The sequence below is a fragment of the Nicotiana tomentosiformis genome, chromosome 3, assembly GCF_000390325.3.
Source record: "Nicotiana tomentosiformis chromosome 3, ASM39032v3, whole genome shotgun sequence".
NCBI lineage: Eukaryota > Viridiplantae > Streptophyta > Magnoliopsida > Solanales > Solanaceae > Nicotiana > Nicotiana tomentosiformis.
The window spans coordinates 120,061,776-120,083,496 of record NC_090814.1 but is presented as its reverse complement, the minus strand read 5'-3'; the positions used below and the strand labels follow the sequence as shown (position 1 = coordinate 120,083,496).

Genomic DNA, 21,721 nt, shown 5'->3' with positions numbered 1-21,721 from the left:
GGTTTGGTTTGGTTTTGATAAAAAACGAACTAACCCGGTCCATGTACACCACTAGCTGGTCCTATCACTTATTCTTGTACGCATCATGCTTTGGGTGCTATAAAGAAGTATTTGGTTAATTAACATACTAATAATGCAGGGATATATTATAACATATAGTTGTTAATGTGGTAATTAATAATTAAGAAATTATTATGCAATAAATAATAGTTTATGAATATAATGTAAGAATTACTTCCTTCGAGAATATTTTTGTCTATAAATACTTTTAGAGTAAAACCTAGTTTACCCCCTTAACCTTTATATGTTGAGAAAGGATACCCCTCACCTTTTGAATGAGAAAGGAACTCCCTTATGTATTTTTTTTTCGATTAGGCTTTCTTCTTTTCTTTTTTTTTTTTTGTTTTTGAAAAAACAACTCCTTGTTTCTTCCTGATTTTTTTACACATTAACTAACCTTGATTAAATACTGAAGTGTGACTAAAATCTATAGGACAATCTTTTGTGTTGTTGCTTCTTCTAGATGAAAGCTAATTTCCATCCATTCTTTACTAGAAAAAGAAAAAGTGGGTCAAAGGACCATAGAATACAATGTCATTAGATACCTAAACAACAACTGATAATCCAATGCTTATCAAAACTTCAGGCCAACAAATTAAAGTGACACTCACAAAAGATGCAGCAACAAAAAATTGTACTATATAATAAGATATAGAATTGGAAAGTTCTTGAGGTTGGATTGAAAAGATATGAATTTCTCCATGACGATTAACAAAGAGGAAGAAGACATAGGATTGGGAAGTTGAAAAATTACTCACTTGAAAACCAATACACATAATAAAAATACTCTTAGAGTAAAAATAAAAAAGTGAAAGATGTATAATATCCATGAGATAGGTGCATGAATCCTTCATATTGAGCAAGAAGTTGATTTTGAAGAAGATTGGAATACCCCATTGTTGTTGAGTAGTACCTATGGTTTCTCAATGATAAGAAGATGTACTCTATTCATATTGTAATATTTTAGTGTTTGTAGTTTGTCCTTTTGAAACATCAAATCTGGCAAACAATGTTATATATATATATATATATATATATATATATATATATAAATTTGTACACAAGCAAAATTCCACTGGCATGGCCTGTTACTTCAATAATAAAGAAAGTAACTCACCCAGAAAAGTTTTTCTGGTATTGAGATGAGTTTAGGTTTTTCCCAGATGCCAAAGCTACTAATCCAAGATTTCACTAAAAAATAAATTACTGTACCAAAATTTTTACCAGAATATAGCACCAAAAATATTTCTTAGTGCCAAATATATTCCCTTCAAAAAAGGATTGTTTTGACTTTTTACTTTTATGGATAACCGTATTTTTCAAAAAAAGAAAGAAAAAGAAAGCCTAATCGAAAAACGAATGCATAAGGAGGTTCCCTATGTTAGAACATGCATAGCGGAAGCAAGCATACCACCAGGTATCACAAACATGTAAACTGGACAATGATATAATTACGGAGATTAGAAATACTAAGCTCTCATAAACGTTGCACAGGTCCTCCACAGAGCAAGAATCCAGGGCTGTAGTCTTCTGCTAAGCTCCTTGTAAGACCTTGGACGAAATTGTTTGAGTGAACAAAACAATACAACTCTAAAGAGTGAGTTATTGGGTGAAAACAGTCTTTCTTTAATAGACCCGAAATTAAGCCACAATAGGGGCTCAAAAACATGTAGGACTCTGCTAGTGCAAGTAGAATCCTACTCTAACTCAAAAGGACGGCTTTTCTCCCATGTTACTTTTTACCCAAGTCTGTCCAGATTTTTACTAAGTATAGCAGGGACCATAGAAATAATAAGAGGCTATCAATTATAATATTAATCAGTATTTTAAAAGGCGTTTTCAGGGCGAGCCCTAGGGCGAGATGCACCAAAAACGCCCGAGGCGATGGTGTGAGGCGAAATTCTCAAGAGGCGTACACCCAACAATTCGGGTCTCGGGCGTTTGGGGCGCATTGTTTTAGTGAGGCGTAAGCCCTAGAGACTTTTTCAAATTAAAATAATATTTGTTGAATAAGTCCTTCATATAATACCCAAATTCTCAAAAGTCATCTTGGTAATTACTCAAAAGTTTTAAAAAAGAACTGAAATGTATTAAATTTAAAAGCCAAGACCTTTTTATTGATTGAAGCCCTAATTCATGGTCTTTCCCAATTCTTTATCTTGTCCGCTAGTATGCTAATATCTCCCAAAAGCAACGAATATTCAATTTTATTTTTTTACAAATACAGAAAAAACTCCATTTTCCTTCATAGTAGCAAGGTCAAACTTCAATTTGTAGGCTAGTCATCCTTTTTGTTCCTCCATGTAGAAAATTTTATTTTTTTAGACTCAAGTTACTTGTGCTTGTAAGTAGCGTATAATAGATTATTTTGACTAAGTTTTTTTGTGAGGATGGAGCATGTGCGCGCGCACACACACACACATACATATTTATTGTAATTATATTATTTTATAAAATATTAAAAATTAAATACCTATGTGGCTTACGCCTCGCTGAGACATATGTAAAACGCATCGCCTTACGCCCACGCCTTTTAAAATACTGGTATTAATTTGAAATTCAGATGAATTAAATTCTACTATAATTAATTGCAGTTTATTCCACTAAAAATTATAATTGAACTCCTCAATATAAATTTCGAAATTTATTAATACTTATTTTTAACTCCCCATGTTAAGATTACCAATACCAGTTAATTAAACTAAATCACTAGTAATTTAATTTAATCAACTAATTAAATCCTTTACAATCCCGCTTAAATCATTTCATGTGACGGATATAAAATTCACCGGCCGGTTTTCACATGAAAACTTATAAGCTTACATAAAGGAGTATCATCAAACTCAAAATCGAGTTACGGATTCTATCAACTAATTATTGCTATTTGTTATTGTCCAATCTATTAGGCATACACTAACTCGGAGTTGTACCTTTTGATAACTCAAAACAATAAATAAATCTCGTTGATCATAATAACTATATCAAGATTAGGAGTATAAGCTCATTTAATGAATTAAAGAAAATATTTTATATATATTCAATACAAAAACATCTTTTCTCTACTTGGTCCGTTCAATATACACTAAGTATACTAGCACAAGAAGTTGGAGTAAAACCATTCCCAAAATTAAGATAAATTATACTTTAATCTTGTGCTACAATCATCAAGATATTTTGCCCAACAATATCTTCGGTTGTGAACGTAGTTTATTAATTATGAGAAGTGATAATTTAATCTTATGTGCATGAGCTAAGACTCATACACTAAATTGTCTACTACATAACTAAAGGACACACATTTAACAAATGATCTATTTAAAATAATACTTTATTGAATTGAATAAATCAAATAAATAATTGTTCCATAAATAATACTCCCTCCGTTTCAATTTATGTGAAACTGTTTGACTGGACACGGAGTTTAAGAAAAAATGAAGACTTTTGGAATTTGTGGTGGTCCTAAACAAGTCAAAAATGGACCCAGAGTATTTGTGTGGTTATAAAAGCTTCCCATTAAGGGTAAGATTGTAAATTTAAGTAAAATTATTTCCAAATTTAGAAATGGGTCATTCTTTTTGGAACGGACCAAAAAGGAAATAGGTTCACATAAAGTGGAACGAAGAGAGTAAAATACAATACTGTAACTAAACCACATGATTAATAGTATATTCCAACACCCTTTTCCATTCAAAAGGTGAAGGGGTATCTTTCCCAACTTATAAAGATTAAGGGGTAAACTGGGTTTTACTCATACTTTTATTCTCATTATCTCGTATTACCTTTACAATATTCTTATTTCACATTCTTTTTTTTACACAAAATAATAATTAAATTCTTACAAAACTTAATAAATTTATTATTTAATGCAGTCAATCAAAATTGCATCAGTTATACAATGATTAATTTTATACGATCAACTAGTTGTTGCACTAGTTATGTCGGGATTATTTTTTCTAATCCATCCAATCAAGCACTGCACTAATTATTATCGTTTGATCCTCTTTTTGGTTAAGAAAAAAGGTGATGTCTAGGCAAAGGAAAATTATTGAGCAGTTTTAAGTTGGTGGGAGGTGCCAAAAGTAAAGATTAAGCAAAATGATAAAAGTTAGGGATTCATTGATGGAAATACAAAAAAGTGCTAAAGCCTAAAGGAGAGAAAGTGAGGTTAGCTGCAATTTTGTGCAATAAGACTCTTTCGGCAGCTAAAATGAAGAAAAGTTAGGCCACATTCCGTAAATGAGACTCGTAAATGGCGACCCTTATTAGTTATTATGCTTCTACATCAACAAACAAACCAATTAGTGACAACATTGTATAGACGAAATTCCCATGGGGATAGCTTACAAATATAGACTTTATCGTATTGCTTAATATCTTTTAATTATCAAATATTGAATTGATACATGCCTAAACAGTGGCGGACCCATAATTCTGAATAAACGGGTTCAGTAAAAAACGAACGTGCCCAATAGTATATGTAGTGTCGGGTATGATAAATAGGATTTGATCATTTTATTATCCTTTTTTCTTTTTAATACAATCTCAAAATGAAGTCATTTTAAAGTTGGCATTTTATAATTTTAACAAAGAAACAAATATTTTTAAGAAGGCTAAAAATATTATCTATCTATATTTTCAGAAAGTTATCTATTTAATTTAACAAATTTTAGCTCAAATAATCTAAGTTAACAAATATTTATCTACTCTATGATATTTAAATAAATCTAGAATTTTTTTTGTTATTAAAAAATAGTTGTTATTTGCAGAGAAAAGAGAACAAAAAAAAGTAAAGTGAAATAGTAAAATGACAAAGGAAATGGCATGAGAGTAATAAATTTGAAAAAAATAAAAAAAATAAAATTGAATGACATGATGTTTAATTTGGAACACATATTGTCTTGGCCCTTCGGTTGCACGGACTTTATTCCAAGTACGACTTAAAATATTAATTGGGACATGCCCCAAAACAGATTCAAACCCAGCACCTGTCAACCATTTTGAACCCGCTACCACCGCCGCCACAAGGAACATGTTTGTTCCAAGTAGATTCAAATCATTTTTTATAGTAGTAATTTTTATGTTTTAAATATAATTTACTGATATACAAAGTATAATTTTTCAATGAAGCGAGTTCAACTGAACCCGTTGGCACCATGTGGGTCCGCCCCTGTGTCTAAATGAAGATAAGCAAGACTTTAAATAATTATGATTGACGATTTTTCGGAAGAAACTCAGAAGGAAGACAAAGTAAATCATATTGTTAGGTGAAATGAAGAGATTGACAGTCACAAACTAAAAGATCTTTTGTATTCGTTCTTCATTTTGTGTCATGAGATATTGATTTTTCTGTGATTTTTTTATAAATTATATGTTTTGTATGTTATTTTACAAATAATAGGAGTGTATATAACTAGCGTTAAAAGTTCCCTATAATTAAATCAGACTATCAGCCCATACATAGTATTGGTCGTGGTTAGATGGCATCCAATCAAATACTTGATCATTACTGGCCTAATGATCTGTATGGGATCAAATTTCAAAGCCCAAAATTGATGTGTTGGTTTATTGCTTCTCTTCATGTGTTCTGGCCTCTTATTATTGGGCTCAGTTGATCCATAAAAAGTGTCAAAATAGTACGGGCTGACCAGTTTTTAGACTGATAATTGAAAAATAACCAGCGTTTGCAAAATCAATGAAAAATAACAATTATTTTGCTGCAACACGGAAAATTTCAGCATAATATACTGGAGATTGATGCACCTGTGTATGAATTTCCAACATATTATGCTGGAACTCTAACACACGGAAAGTTCCAACATAATATACTGGAGATTGAAGCACCCGTGTACGAACTTCCAGCATAATATACTGGTCTAGTATAATATGCTGGAAGTTCACATGTAAAAAATTCGAACTCCAGTATATTATGCTGGAATATTTTCTGGATTTTTAATAGTGTTTTCGTTCAGATTTATCTTTACATGAAAAATGGCTAAATTTCGATTACTTTTAAAACTGTAACTATTTTTCAATTAACACTTGTAAATCCGACAATTTTTTTTTGAATTTCACCCATAAAAAGTTTCAATTACGTCCTGTTCGACAGTTTTTCTAAGAACACGCATCAACATTTTATTTTCTTCAAGTGTTGAATCAACATGGACCTCATCAAAATCCTTTCCCTGTGCTTGGGAATGAAAGTGCAACTATTTTCCTTTCCTTTACGGAGAATAAAATTCTTGGAAGAATAAAGAAAAGATTAGAGAAATTAGCATCACAGAAAATTTCCATTTTGCGTCCCACTAAATTTTTGCTTTTTCTTTTCGAGTCTAAACGATAGAACTTCATAAAACAATAACAAAAACAAATTCAGTATAATTTCATAAGTATGGTCTGAAGATGGTAGTGTGTATAGACTTTCAACTCAAGAAAAATGAAAAGAGAAGCAGTGAAAACAAGAGAAATTCATCTTATTTCCAAATCTTCAGCTTCTACTAGACAAGTCTAACTTTTCACAAAAAAATTTCTAACAAAGCTAGGAGTATAATTTCCAGAACACACATTGAGCTTTCACGAAACCTTTTTTCAACTTTAACTTCAAATAATAAGTATTATTTTTCAACTAAAACTTAAATTGTTTTCAACTTTAAATTCAAAATTGTGTAAACCGTTTAATTCAAAACTTAAGTTGTCAATACTTTCTTATTTATTTTTTATTTATTTATTTTAGTTGTTGTAATTTATGATGCTGAAAATAAACCAAAATCTAGTGGTCGCCATGAGTTCCTCAGTTCGAGAGAGCTGTCAAGCCATGTGCCTCGTCTCCGCCAGCAAAATTCCCACAGCACTATATATGCTACTTGCACTTGATCTCCACAAACCACATATCTTTGCTTCCAATTTTATTTCCACACATTATCTGTTTCTCACATGACATCACATTCATCTTTTTGAGAAAAGCCCAGGAGATGTACTATTCATTATCCACTTCTTTTACTTGTAGATTGTGGGTGGTATGTGGGCCGGACCCGATCCTAAGTAGGTTTCGTGGACTCGGTCCTAAGTGGGTCGGTCCTAAGTTGTCCCGGACTTCGCGGGCTTCTTGTTGAAACCGCTCGGGACCGGGACTACGAATTAACGGTCCCGGATTAAGTGGGTCGGTCCCGAGCCTAAGTGGACCCAAATGGGCCTAAGCGAGCCCAATGGATACTTTTTATTTTTTAATTTTTTTTTATATAGAAGTTAGAGGAAAAAAAATGGTAATAACAATATCTAAGTCAATTCCTTGTAATTTATATTATAGAATTGTGACCTAAATTTTTTAATTCAAATTTAAAGACAAAAATATTTTAAAGAGATATTCAAAGCAATGCGTTATAATTTTATTATAGCATTAAAAAAATATGACAATATCTTTCTTAGTCTTCCTACCCCTATGGAATGAGCACAACAATGTGCTAATACCACCATTGAGAAGAAAAAGAAACTAATCAAGATGTGCCAAAATACAAGTTACATATTAATTTTTGTTCATATAAGTTACATGGTATCTCTTACAAATTTCATAAATCCTTCAAGGTTCGGAGAAATTTCTGTTGGTGGTGGCGGAAAAGAAGCTTGGTCATCACCGCTTCTGGGCGAAGCAACACCCTCCGCAAGTTTAACTAGCATTTCTTCGTAAGCTTCGTCTACCTCTGGTTGTGATTCAGCAAGTCTAAAATTTCTTCTTTCCGAAGGGATCCAATCTCTGAAAAGTACTAATTTTTCCAAGCTCTCCCTCATAGATGTTCTATAATCACCGAGTTGAAGTCTTGCTTGACTGAAAGCGCTCTCTGATGCCACTGTTGAAGCTTGAATAGTTAAAATGTCTCGGGCCATCCTTGAAAGAATCGGAAAGTGTTTTTCTTTGTCCTTCCACCATTCCAAAATATTAAAGAAGTCGTCGGGATTCACTTCCTCAATTCCCTGTGACAAATAAACTTCAAGCTCATTTAGTTGTGAAAAATCACTAGTACTAGAACCTTGAGAACCCCTGAACCCCGCCCAAGCACTAAGTGCTCTTACTGCTACAGTTCTTTTAGATGATTGAGAACTAGAAGAAGAAGGAGTTGGAACATTTGGTCTAGCATGATCTAATACAACTTGATAAGCATTATAAATAGTTTGAACGTTTATTTTAATTGAGGCTATTGCGTCCGGAAGTTTAGACAACTCCTCATCTTCAAGTGCTAAACCATTATAAACAGTTTCACACCAAAATTGAGGACCTCCTAATTTCATAGGAGGATTTAACAATGCAGCAACACCATAAATAGGGAGAATAGAAAAAAAAAAATTTAAACTTTTTTCTCATAGAATCAATAGCAAGTTGATAAATTTCCTCACCCACTGAAAAATGATCAAACAAATTTGCAAGTTCTGCAATATAAACTAAACAGTTAGAAATAGTAGGATAATATTGCCCAGAAAATTCATTTGTAGCAATATAAAATTTTTCTAAAAAATCTACAAGCATTTTAACATTAGCCCAATCCGCATTTGTAAGGTGCTCATCATCATCACTTACATGAGCATTAAACGTTGAGTTTATGGGGTTTCTATATTCATATGCAACAACTAAACTTTCATACATGTAATTCCATATAGTTGGACAAGGTTTAGAAACCTTTCTTTCTCTTAGGCCAAATTCATTGCATCTTTTAAAATATTCTCTAAGTCTACTTCTACGGTTTGAATAAAAAAGTCAATTAAGAACCATTTTAACCTTTTCAATTTCAACATTTAAAATTCGCATACCATCACCCACGATTAAATGGTAAATATGACAAATACATCTAACATGAAAAATGTTACTAAATGCAGGACTTGGTGTAGTGGTAAGCAAGGCTACAACATTTGTGTTACTAGTAGCATTATCCATTGAAACTGACATTATTTTATCACTAATGCAAAAATATCTACAAATATCCGTAACCGTGCTAGAAATAAATTGCCCTGTGTGACGTGAATTAATTATTCTATAAGCAATAATGCGCTTTTGCATTATCCAATCCTCATCAATCCAATGACTGGTAACAGTAAGGTAATCAAAGTCATTACCACTTCTACCAATATCAGTTGTAATAGCAACAAGACAATTTATATGAGTAAATAAATAGCGCAAATATTGTTCATATTCATGTTTATATTTATAAATATCGCTTTTTACGGTTGTGAGAGGAAAACCTTTATAAGTAAGATTATAAACTTTTTTAATATAATGCACAAAGTGAGGGTTAGAAGGAAAACTATAGGCTAAGCACATAACAGTAACCATTGATGATTTTATGAGAAAAATGAAAGAATGAGGGGGTATTTATAGTTGAAAATAGGGAAAAGTGTAATTATAAAAAAATTGAGGTTAAAACAAAGTTGGGGGGAGGGGGATGGGGGGTTAAAAGGCTATTTTATAAATAGCCAACGACTATTTTGGCAGGTAAAACGGCCATATTTTAAATGCCATAACGGCTATAATGTGGCAGATTTTGTTTTTAAAAAACATTAGCCGTTGGGCCCGGATAGGCCCGTTTAGGACCGCTTGAACCGGCCCACTTCTCAACCGGTCCCCATCTCACGGACCTCGTCTATGGGACCGGCTCACTACCCAGCCCACCTCCCCACGATCCCGGTCCTATCCGGTTAGGACCGTTTAGGCCCACCGCCCATTTGGGCTTGCGGTCCTGGGACATGAGTAGACAAGTAATTGCCCGTAAGTTCAAAATATATTGCTAAATTGAATATGAGAAAAGGCCAGCTCGACCCACAAGACATCTCACGCTCATGTAGGGTTCGAGAAAGGGCCACACTCAAAAGGGTGTGATGTAGACAACCTATCATAATGCAAGTATTACTGCTCCAAGATTCGCCTTCACATTGCTAAACTGGATATGATTAAGTTATATATAAACTGATAATGTTAATACTATCAGTGATCCGATGAATATGCTATATTATTAATTACTTTAATTTTTGAATTATCATATCATGTTTACTATAAAGAGTTACATGTTATTGTAACTTAAAATTTTTTATATTGACCCACTGTTGGCCATACAAACTTAAACTCAATGAGATATGTAAAAAGAAAACAGAACCACAGATGAAACTATGTTGCTAAGTACGTTGCTGTTAAAGTAGGCCAGGCATATGAGTCGACCTGTGTGTCACACCAAAGCCATCACATATTCACATGCATGAGTTTACATGCGCCATAGATTAAACACATGTTGTGCCAACTCTGTATTAATACTTTTGTGTCTATATATACACTAGCTGTTCCTTTGAGTTTGTATGAACCAAAAGCAAGCTAGAAATTATGGGTTACAGAAAAAGGCTAGGCGTAGAAAGGGTACTCATGAAATCAACAAAGAAAACAATGAAAATTAGGGGGAGGAGAAGATCAAGAATGAGCTGTGTTTTAAATGATGATCTTCAACAGCAGCAAGACAAGGTGGTGAAGCTGCAAAGGCTAATCCCAGGCGCTAGACAACTACCTTCTCATCAACTGCTTCTTCAAACTGCTAATTACATTATGCAATTAAAGCTGCAAATTCATGTTTTGCAATCTCTTTTAATTTTCTCTTCATCACCAGATAATCATCATGCTAGCTAAGCATCTGATCAACCGCGAGCGCGAACATCTTAAATTATAGCCTATTTTGCTTTCGAGGTTTAATTAGTAGTAGTTTTTTATTTGTAAGAATCTCATTATGGTAATTTCATCAGAAAACACATAGCATTACGACATAAAATCACTTTTGTGTTCAATTGAAATTTAAAATGTACCTTCGTACTTTGACATGTTACAAAGTTTTCCCCCCTCAAAATGAATGTTTGAATTATTTAAAACTTCTCTGTTTCCTTATACTGATAATACAGCTCTCTTGCAAGTTTTCTTAGAATTTGGGATTCTCAACCCTACTCATGGATTGACAGTTATATTAACTGTGATTGAATACTTCAAAATATTAACTAAATATCCTTATTTTACTCTCTATGTATTGGTGCATAGTACTTGTTAAGTCCATTTTTTCATGCAAGTGTCCTGCAGATCGAGCTACCTATATATTAATTCAAAAGCCAATTATTGCTATCTCTCCTGAGATTAGAATCCTATTGATTCAATTTCATGATTCAAGAGTCTAGAGAAGAACTACAAAAAGAGGGAGAAAGAAAAAAAAAGGACAAAAAAGAGAACAAAGAAAGGAAAAACACAGGTAGAGATAGCAGAAGTTTGTGATACCATTCCTTTTGTGCAATAATAAGAGGTTCCATGTTAATGACTCATCAATTCTTGGAAAACTTAGATAGTAGTTATGAACCATGCAATAATCTCTCTGTAAAAGAACCTGCACAGTAATTTATCTGTTGAAAACATTGAATGAAAAGACATATTCATTGTGGTTCCATATTAATTTATCTGGATTGGGTATTAGGGTGAGTACTTTCTTATCTTAGGTTGTGGACATAAGAGGTTTGGTGGAGCTGCACACTTTAAGCTCTCAGTGAGGTGAGGCCTACAGGATTTACAGACAACAAAACTACGTAAATGTCAATAAGAACGACTCATCCTCGCTTATAAAAGCAAGAAAAGTTGAGGTTTCTTTAGGCCAATATATGTATGATTCACAGAAACAGGGCTACAACTATCATCGTAACATCACACTGCAGGGACTAAAGAGTTTTGGTGCAGAAAAAGCTCATTTCTCAGTTGAAATTTACAAGAAAACACACTCATTCTTATAGGTTCTCAAAACTTGCAAAACATGGGTGCGAACATAAGAAGATTTTACAATAGGCAGGTATCACTGCAAAAGATGTCAATAGAATGACCAGGTTGGATTTTCTCAAACCAACCTAATTTATCCATGAGCCTCTTAACGAAATGGCCTGCTACATAACCAACACCTGAGGCCATACTTGCAGCTATACCATAGAATAGGACAGTCTTGACGTATTTACTGAACTTGTTTGCTCCTCGAGTATAAGCCTTTGCAGTAGCAAGCATGATAATGCACAGAGAAGAAGCGATTGCAACTGCTATAAGCTTGCAGTCTTTGTTATCACTCTTAAGATATGTGAAGCCATATACTACTGGTGGAACAAGGCCAAAGGTAAAATATGATATCAGGGCAACAGTTGCATGAAGTAGGAAATGCTCTTTTTGGCCAAGTAGCTCTTGGTATTGATCGCTTTGATTACTTAAATTGGAACCTACTCCGGTAAAATTAATTTTCAAGTCCATCAACTGCAAGCTTACATGTGATTCAAGAAAAGGATTAAGATGCAAGAACTGATGCAGAAGGAGAAAGGATGGCAAAAGACAGTTACCAACTGTAGAGTTGAACTAGAATTGAGGAATACTCACATTCTGACAAATGATAAAAACTCCACCTATCCAATTTGCCACTCCAATAGTTAGGATCTTCACTGCAGTATCAACAAAACTCTATAAGCCATATCATATTCTGTCAAGATTTTAGGAGAGCTAAAATTTAATACCCTTGATCTAGGATAATGCTTCTAATTATTAAAGTCAAAAGATAATCCTTTTGATATTTTATATCTCTCACAGAAATATCTCCAAGATTACCATTAGACTAACCAACCAAACGAGCAGAGATTGAAGAATTAAACACAAAGTTCTCAAAGACTTACGTGTATCAGCGTCGGAAGCAGCTGCGGAGAAAATCACAACTAAGCTTGTAATTGACTCTATTAAACCTCCATATACTAGGCTTTTTACGATCTCCATTGATTTTCGTTCACTTTAACTAGAAGTACTGGATTTTGTATCACGCTGGAATTCACAGATTTGAAGGAAGATCTATAAATTATTTGTGCAATTTTGATCAAATATACTAAAGGAACCTCCAATGATTGTATTACTGTATGCATCTAGATTTCAGTCAACAGAAAGAAAAGAAACAACAAAATCAAGAAAATATTGTACAAATTAACACCACCTGGCTTAGTCACTTTGCCTTTATCTGTGAATAATTTGATATGCTACCTTCGCTTCCCAAATAACCAATGCAGATCAAAGCATCCTTCTGATCAGTTTTATAGTATCACATAAAGTACAAAAATCCACATCAAGTACTGAAGAACAAAGAAAATATCTACTATCTTTAAAACCATTGCTTCTTTCAAATGGTTCAGCTGTAATTAAATCAGTTATTAAACAACTTCACTAGTCACACGAGAAAGTGGTTACATGTTTAAAACAACTTACATACTGAGTGTAGAAGGACGATTTAAAAGCGCAGAAAGCATATGATTGAGAGCCTGAATCTGAAACATGCATACAGGAAACAAGAGATATTGAACATATGTGGAAATTTGTTAGATACACAGCCACTGATTGGTTGTTCATTTAAATAGGATTAATTTATATATACTTTAATTTACCCTAAACTTGCACGAGAAATCCTTTTTACACGGATTTTCTTTGCAGGTACTTACACACTTTAATTTGTAAAAAGTGGAATTATTACCCCCTAAAACGGCTATCAAGCTTAGAGAACAACAAAGTCAAGCACGTGAAAGGTAAAAAACTTGTATATGAGATCCTATTTGAATGCCACGTGTCCGACAAATTGTTTGTCACCCCCATTTTTCACCAGATTGAAGAGAGACATGGTGTGGGGTTCACCCATGACGACAATTATGAATGTCTTGAGGAACAAAGCCAAATGGGTTGTTGATACAGTTTCTCTTTAATACCTTTTTAAAATCTTTATAAGTACTTTTATTTGAGATTTTATAGAATCAGAGCTTTGATCTTGCCTCAAACTTTGTTAAAGGGTTTGATCATTTCGACCCAATGAGATCTATTTTGCTGATCTCTTTCCACCGACTAGCTCTCGAATTTCTGATGAACATTCAGTCATAGCAGCCACTTTATTCTGAATTTCAACCTTTAAAACTTAAAATAAGCATTCTCATAATGATTAATTCTTTATACTATTGTTATTTGCATTCTCGTGTGACTATTGTGGGGTAAGCTTTTGATTATTTGAAGTTTTGAACAGTAGAAACCATTATCTGGATTATTGAACCGTATGAAAGATTCAGATGATGTAACGCCTGGAGCTGACTTCACAAGTGTTCCGGACTCTTAATTAGCATTCATCGATTTGGTTCTCATTTTCTTTTACACTCATTTTCCCTGAGAGTAAGTTATTTGTTGCTTCCTCTTTGGAGCAATCATTAAGCATTCAATGAGATAGTGGGAAGAAGAGAGGAACAAAATTTCCTGCACGTTTTAGCTGAGGGATGCACATGTACATATAATACAGAAAAGTAACTAAGTAAACAGTCTTATTTTTGTAACGTTGTAGTGTTCTATGTATTCTTCTATTGATACAAGTGGTATATAGTAGGTGGGAAAAGTCATTGAAAATAACTTTGTTATCGTGAAGCGCTTTGAACCTTTTAGAATGTTGGTCAGAGTGATGCATAAGAAAAGGACCACTTGGATCATTCTTAATCTCTATAGTAATGCATCTACTCAGAAGCAAACTTACAAGGAGGAACCATGCAAATCTTTGATAGATTTTGCCGGCCTTCTATATTTTTAACACTTTCTCCTTCTGTCGTCAATTCTTGTTAGATCATCTGTTTTTTTTTTTGTTATGATTGAGTCTGCTCTATATTGACCATGTCTTTGCAGAATCAGCCAACCGGCCTTTTTAGCTTTAGCTACCTTATTCATACTTTTTTAGCAAAAATGCTAATTACCCATCATTTCATCTCTAATTCTCTACATATTGAAGAAGTAGATGCTAAAAGAGATTTCACCTTCTTTAGTCCCTTCCACCAGAAATGATTCCAGTTACAAGATGGGTAATCTTGAGCATATTCTTTCACGTGTTGCTAGTACTGGCAAATTCAGAGACTTTCGAAGTGAGGCAAGCATTGGTCAAGTTCATGAACGAGATTTCTCTTGGAAACATCTCAAAAGATGTAAACTTTGGATGGAATTTATCATCTGATCCCTGTACCAACAAATGGGAGGGGATAACTTGTGATTCAGGAATGCAACATGTGCAACATATCGTTCTTGATCAGAAGAATCTCACTGGAATTCTTGATGCTGCTTCTGTCTGTGAGGCTACTTCCCTTGCTGTACTAAGCTTGAATGAGAACAAAATTATTGGCATTTTAACACAAGAAATATCAAACTGCAGGCGTCTCACACACTTGTATCTGCGTAGGAACAAATTAACAAGCAATTTACCAAGCTCTCTTTCGCGATTAAATAATTTGAAAAGGTTTGTTGTTTCAGACAATGCCTTCTCAGGGCAGCTACCTGATATGTCAAGAATATCAGGGTTGCTAACTTTTTTGGCAGAAAGAAACCAGCTAACAGGGCAAATACCAAAATTTGATTTTTCCAATCTTGTAGATTTCAATGTCTCCTACAATAATTTAACTGGTCCAGTTCCTGATGTCAAGGACCATTTTGATTCCAACAGTTTTTTGGGTAATCCTGGATTATGTGGAGTGCCATTGTCAAACACATGTCCACCATCGCCATCGCCACCTCCTCCTTCAGTTGCTAAGAAGAAAAAATTATCATACCTTATCTATCTTGGCTATGCTATTCTTGGACTGATTATAATATTTCTACTTGCATTAAAGCTTTTTAAGTGCATTAGGAGGAAAAAGAGCAAGAGTACTGCTCTAAAGGATCAGAACAAGAACACTAGCTCTGGTGAGTCAAAGGCTCCTGGAAACAGGTCAGAATATTCAATAACATCTCCAGAAAACTCAATGTTCTCAGCATCTTTTGAAATCCTTTCAAGTCCTATGGCTAACAAATTGAGATTCGAGGATTTGCTTCGAGCTCCTGCTGAACTGATCGGGAAAGGAAGACATGGAAGTGTTTACAAGGTAGAAGCTGATGGAGGAGTAACATTGGTAGTAAAGAGGATAAGGGGATGGAATATTTCAAAAGATGATTTCAAGAAGAGGATGCATAGAATACATCAAATGAAGCATCCTCATATGTTACCCCTTATTGCCTTCTACAGTTCCAAGCAAGAGAAGCTAACAGTTTACAAGTACCAGCAGAATGGCAGTCTCTTCAAGCATCTCCATTGTAAGTTTATTATTTGTGCCAAACTTCTTTTCCCTTCTAATAAATCAATTCTCACTTGGACTCAAATCAAAGCCCAACAAGAGTAATAGGCCATCCTACAAGACATATCTGGAATTGGTTACAGTAAAGGAATATGTTAAATGTAGAACTATAGTTCACTCTCCAGATTCAGGGTCCAGCTAAGTCAAAATCTCAAGTCAACCACAATTTGATAAATAACAAAATGCTTATAAGCCAAAATCATTGAAATGCCATACAGAAAAAAAAACTTACAACATTTCAGCTTAATTATAAATACTTTTGGTTTGATCAAAGTTGTTACTTTTTATCTTTTGTAATCCGCTAAATACCCTTCCAAAAACAAAACCCTTAACTCCCTCTCCGTTCCTTCTCCGTTATATGTCCTTCTACTTGTAAATATACTTTTTATTTTATATACAGCTTAACTGCATTTTAGTCATTTAAACAAAAATGCATATTAATACTTCTTACCAAATATATCTATCTGTTTATTATCAGTGTTAGGACTTTTATCCAGATACATAATTATTTATTTATAAAAATTAGTTTCAGCACTCCATGCTTATCTAATACTTTCAACCAAAAAGCCAAACAAGCGCTAATTATTTGTTTAAGTCGTGAGATATGGTCATGTTTACATTGGAATCTAAATTCTGAACCTAGATCATACAATAATGTCAGCGCATCAGCTTTTTTCCTATATAAAAAATAATGTGGTAACAAGTTTGTACATCATACATAGAAAATGAATATGGAATGGTAAAGTTACTGCATAACTGTCCATTTCAGCATCTCAGGGCAACCAAATTTTCGACTGGGCAAGCAGATTAGGAATTGCAGCCACTGTAGCTAAGGCCTTAGCTTTCATGCATGAAGGCCTTCAGAATGATGATATTCCTCATGGAAACTTGAAATCCACCAACATTTTGCTGAACGAAAACATGGAAGCCAGTATCAGCGAGTATGGTCTAATGGTCAACAATGAACACCAGTCATTTGTTGCTCAAAGTGATAACAACATCAGAGAAGATGATTCGGTCACAATTAGTGCACGTAACGCTTTCAAGATGGATGTTTATAGTTTTGGAGTGATTCTTCTTGAATTGCTCACAGGTAAGCCTGTTCAGGCTAGTGGAAATGATTTGGCTAGGTGGGTAAATTCAGTGGTTAGAGAGGAATGGAGTGGTGAAGTTTTCGACAAGGCGCTCATTGCAGATGCTGCAAATGAAGAAGGAATGATCAATCTGTTGCAAGTAGCTATCAAATGCATAAATCCATCACCAGATTCAAGGCCAAACATGAAGGAAGTTGCTTTAATCATCAATTCTGTTAAGGAAGACGATGAGAAATCCTTGTCCATATTCAGCAGTGAGGTCTGATTAATATTCACATGGACTGGTATATTGTTAAGAACAAAGATTCTTTTGATTTTTTGTGTTTAATCAGGGTGACAGGAGACGATTTGTTGAGTTGATAAATGATTGGGTCAATGAGTTTAATGTGGAATGTCTTTGTCCAATAGAAGCATACTGTCGTTTGCCTTAACTGTAATCAGAATGGTTTATGGACTTGCAGTACTATATTGGTTTACATTCTCCTCTTCTTTTGCCGTTTCCTTTAACTGTACACAAATATATGGCTAATCATATAGGTTTTAGGTGTCTCTTTTAGTAAGGATATAGGTGTTAGGTGTCTAATTTTGAAAGTAGTATAGTCTCTTTTGCCTCAAGAGTCGTCAGGATGGACTATGGGCTTATATTATATCAAGGGTTTAAATACTTAATTTTAAAAATACAAAGGATTGATCCACAACCACAAGTGCCATATTATAAGGGTGTTTAAAGTAATTTAATTTTAAAAAAATCACGGTGACAGCTAATGACTAACTATCACTTCAATAAAACTGATTATTTTACACAATTGTCAATTATAGTTTCTTAATCCAAAATGAAATTGGAGGTTATTAGCATCGGAAACTCTCATCATTTGTTGTAGAATGCATTTTAAATGAAGATTTATCAAATTCTAGAAGAACTTCAATTCATGGAGTTTATGTCTTTTCAAAGCTTGAAAAACTTGTGGCTTTCTATAGCACGTCACTTCCAAAATCAAACTCCAACAACACTAGATATTTACATACTATAATCTTTAACAGGTCTCCCTAGGAGGTGTGTGTATCCATTCTTGAAATGCAGAAAGCTAGCTAGTTCGATCCTGTAGTTAGTTGAAGTTGTGTTCTTTTTTTTTTTTTTCCAGATCAACAAAATTCTTCTAGTTACCCCCCCCCCCCCCCCCTTTCCCCAAAGAAAAAAGGCTTTTAACAGGTCTTCTGTAAAGGTACAAGTTATATTTATGTGTTAAATGTGAATCACTAACTATACACAGAATCTAGCTAGATTGTGAGTAAATATTTCCACAACTACTCAGCTCATAAGTCACAGTATTTAGTGAACTGCTTCTTCTAGTTCTAGATAACCTAATGATCTTAGAATATTTCCAGTAAAACTCAATTTTACCTAACTAGACCTTAAAATGGTTCTTGAACGATCATCCATCTTGACCAAGAAACATCACTAGATTTTTCTATTGGGCAAGTAGAACGAAATGAAGAAGCAGATAAAGTTTTCCAACTACTTTGTCGGTCGGGCTGTAATAAACATCACTTTTGATTAAGTACCACTTGCCCAACATTATTAGTTAAAATTAAAATCAACTTCTTCAATGATTTTGTTGCTTAACAAAGATGGCAAAGCGTGCGGGAACCACCAAAAAATAAACACCTCACTGTATAATTTCTTGTCCATACCATGCGCTTCTTTGTCATCATATATAGTTCCAAAGAGTCAATTCAGGTTAAGGATGATTATAGTAATGTATAAGTTCACTCGATACAAATCCAAATTAGTCGGTTAGTCAATTTCGAATACCAGAAAATTAAACAAAAAAGATTATTATCTATTGAGAAGAAAAGAAAAGGAGAAATTGAGTCTAAAATGAAGGAATCTTTACCAATTACCAACCTATCTTTTCTGACCTTTTTCTTTTTTGGATCCCTCTATCACGGGACCATCATTGAGAAGGGATGCCAAAATGCATAATTAAGGCCAAAGTTTATATGGTAAGTAGACCTACCAGGATGAGTATAAAACTGCCTTGACAAGAAGGCAATGGAGAAGAAAATAATGTGCATCACTGGAATAATACATGAACACAAGCAAAGTGGTGGACCAATTAATTATGCCATGTATTCTTTGTGGGGCTGACTAATATTTATCAAACTAGAAGATGGAAAAAGCAATGTGAATTGGAGATTTCATAATCATTAAGTGCAATGATTTGTCACATTTGACTACCCTAGTTGTTAATTAGAAAGCTAGTTTTTGTTCCAAGGCTGCGTGATGAATGCAACTTCAAATAGTATAAAATAAAAGTAGTAGAAACATTAATTAGTTCCTTAAAAAACGCAAAGAAAGTGATATAAATGAACTAAGTATTATGTGCTGTTTCAATTAAGCCACAGAGGACAATGTTGTCCAGGGAATAAGATAATTGCATCTACAAATACACAAAAAGGACAGCAGTCAGTGACAAAGACACATGTGGCAATCCTTGAAAAAGTCAGTTTATGTCATAAACTGAATTCATAATCTGGGAAGCATTGTCATCAGGCCTTGTCTTTCTCATAGAAACCTAACCTACCCTTCTTTAGTAACTTTGCTTTTCCTTTTTTCTTGTTCTGTTTTGCCCACATCTAAGCACAGTGTTGACAAGCAACTTATCAATAGGGAGCAAATCACTTATTTTGGTGATATTTCTATAGCCATATCTTTTACCTATCAAATCCAACATACATAAGTCCATCCATACACTGTATTGTTCTCTTCTGCAGGGTAGAGGTAGGTCAACTGCTACTTCTAGATTTTTATTCCTTCTGTTAATCTTTGTTTGCTGCCTCTATTTTTGGTTAATTCTGGACATTTTTTGTCTATTTCATACTCTCTTTACCTCTAGTCCTCTTAAAGGCAGTTTTCATTTTACATATTCTTCTATTCAAATAAAGCAAGTTTCTTGGATGTTCTGAAAATGGCATGTCAGTAGTAGTATAATGATGTTATTTTGAAAACTTTTTAAGCTTTTGTGCTCTACTTCCTCTCCACTTTTCACTTACCAGAGTTAGAAGTCAGGATTCTGAAAGATTTACTAGCAAATTTTAAAAACAAATTGTCACCCATGAGTAGAATCAGCCCAATTTTCCTGTTGGTAATAGTAGTTATTGCTGTTTTATTCTTCGTCTTTGGTCTTCTTCATCTTCTGATTAGGTATTGTTTAAAGATGCCTTCTTTTTCATCAATTTCTCAGTCCAATAGATTCCCAGAATCAACTAGTTCCCAAGTTCTCCAAAGGCAGCTTCAACAGCTCTTTCGGCAACATGATTCTGGTTTAGACCAATCTATCATTGACACTTTGCCTGTGTTTTTGTATAAGGATATTATGGGGTTGAAGGAGCCATTTGATTGTGCTGTTTGTTTATGTGAATTTTCAGAACATGACAAACTCAGATTGCTCCCTTTGTGTAGCCATGCTTTTCACATCCATTGTATAGACACATGGCTCCTATCAAACTCAACTTGTCCTTTATGTAGAGGTGTAATTACTTCTGGAATTTCTATTGGAAACCCCTTGTTTAGCTCTAATTATGAGTCAAGAGAACAGTGGAATTTCCATTTGGAAGATGGAATTAGAAACAGTCAAAAGTCAGGAGTACTCATGCAAGAAAATGTTGGAGAAATGAGAGTTTTCTCAGTTAGATTAGGTAAGTACAAAAGTGTAAATGAAGGGAATGAAAATTATGAAGACAAAAGTCAAGGGGAAATTAGTAGCAGCAATTTGAATGCAAGGAGATGTTTTTCAATGGGTTCATTTCAATATGTGGTTGATGATTCAGAATTGCAGATAGCTTTGCCCAATGTGAAGATTCTCAAAGCGAAGTGTGAGAACAACAATTTTGGGGCTACTACAGAAGGAAAAAAGATCAGTGCTAGGACTAAAGGAGAGAGCTTCTCTGTTTCAAAGATTTGGCTTTGGTCTAAGAAAGGCAATTCCTCAAGTTCTTCAGAAACAAATGTTGGTGGACTATCTCTTAATCTTGATATTCCCATTACAAACAGAACTCAGTTTGTGTAACCATATAGTGCAAAAAAATTATTGGTTTAACATAGAGTTGAGATACAAATCAACGCCTACATACTCTTCTATTCCTTTTTTTTAAATTTGTTTTATTGGATTAACTTATACTACTACAATTGTAGCTACAGATATGTACTTGGGAATAATATGGATGATGCATTAATTTCCAACGTTTTTGTGGAAAGCTATATGCATGTGTGTTCTAATTTCTACCATATATGTGAAGATGGTGGGACATATATTATTAATTGACATAGCAGCTTGACAGCTTCTAGGATATATTGGATAAGAAGTCAAAGATATATAATA

General features: G+C 33.9%; 3 protein-coding genes across 5 annotated transcripts; 2 read left to right on the top strand and 1 right to left on the bottom strand.

The window, feature by feature from the left end:
- Positions 1-11,638: 11,638 nt before the first annotated feature.
- Positions 11,639-13,472, bottom strand: LOC104086451 (membrane protein of ER body-like protein). Of its 3 annotated transcripts, none has more exons than XM_009590699.4 (5): positions 13,334-13,460; positions 13,065-13,151; positions 12,757-12,898; positions 12,467-12,528; positions 11,640-12,346 (listed from the first exon to the last, which is right to left on the bottom strand). In XM_009590699.4, exons 3-5 carry the CDS (start codon positions 12,851-12,853, stop codon positions 11,888-11,890), a joined length of 618 nt encoding a protein of 205 aa, XP_009588994.1. In that variant the 5' UTR covers positions 12,854-12,898; positions 13,065-13,151; positions 13,334-13,460; the 3' UTR covers positions 11,640-11,887. The 3 variants fall into 3 exon arrangements, 2 of the variants coding, with proteins under 2 accessions (XP_070053621.1, XP_009588994.1); XR_004504332.2 differs by having other exon boundaries at positions 12,153-12,353; positions 13,334-13,472; XM_070197520.1 differs by lacking the exon at positions 13,334-13,460 and having other exon boundaries at positions 11,639-12,346; positions 12,757-12,872; positions 13,062-13,297.
- Positions 13,473-13,746: 274 nt separating this feature from the next.
- On the top strand, positions 13,747-17,988 carry LOC104086452 (probable inactive receptor kinase At2g26730). Its single transcript, XM_009590703.4, has 2 exons — positions 13,747-16,204; positions 17,015-17,988. The coding sequence occupies exons 1-2, from the start codon at positions 14,926-14,928 to the stop codon at positions 17,602-17,604; spliced, it is 1,869 nt and encodes a 622-aa protein (XP_009588998.1). The 5' UTR covers positions 13,747-14,925; the 3' UTR covers positions 17,605-17,988.
- A 1,717-nt stretch (positions 17,989-19,705) lies between these two features.
- Positions 19,706-21,600, top strand: LOC104086450 (RING-H2 finger protein ATL46-like). Its single transcript, XM_033653463.2, has one exon. It carries the CDS (start codon positions 20,456-20,458, stop codon positions 21,407-21,409), a length of 954 nt encoding a protein of 317 aa, XP_033509354.1. The 5' UTR covers positions 19,706-20,455; the 3' UTR covers positions 21,410-21,600.
- Positions 21,601-21,721: the final 121 nt, after the last annotated feature.

Coding starts and splice junctions, on each gene's coding strand:
- LOC104086451 (XM_009590699.4), bottom strand. CDS start 12,853: ATGGAGATCGTAAAAAGCCTAGTATATGGAGGTTTAATAGAGTCAATT. Junction 12,529..12,756: donor TGCTTCCGACGCTGATACAC/GTAAGTCTTTGA, acceptor TTGATACTGCAG/TGAAGATCCTAACTATTGGA. Junction 12,347..12,466: donor TTTTTATCATTTGTCAGAAT/GTGAGTATTCCT, acceptor GTAAGCTTGCAG/TTGATGGACTTGAAAATTAA.
- LOC104086452 (XM_009590703.4), top strand. CDS start 14,926: ATGATTCCAGTTACAAGATGGGTAATCTTGAGCATATTCTTTCACGTG. Junction 16,205..17,014: donor TCTCTTCAAGCATCTCCATT/GTAAGTTTATTA, acceptor TGTCCATTTCAG/CATCTCAGGGCAACCAAATT.
- LOC104086450 (XM_033653463.2), top strand. CDS start 20,456: ATGAGTAGAATCAGCCCAATTTTCCTGTTGGTAATAGTAGTTATTGCT.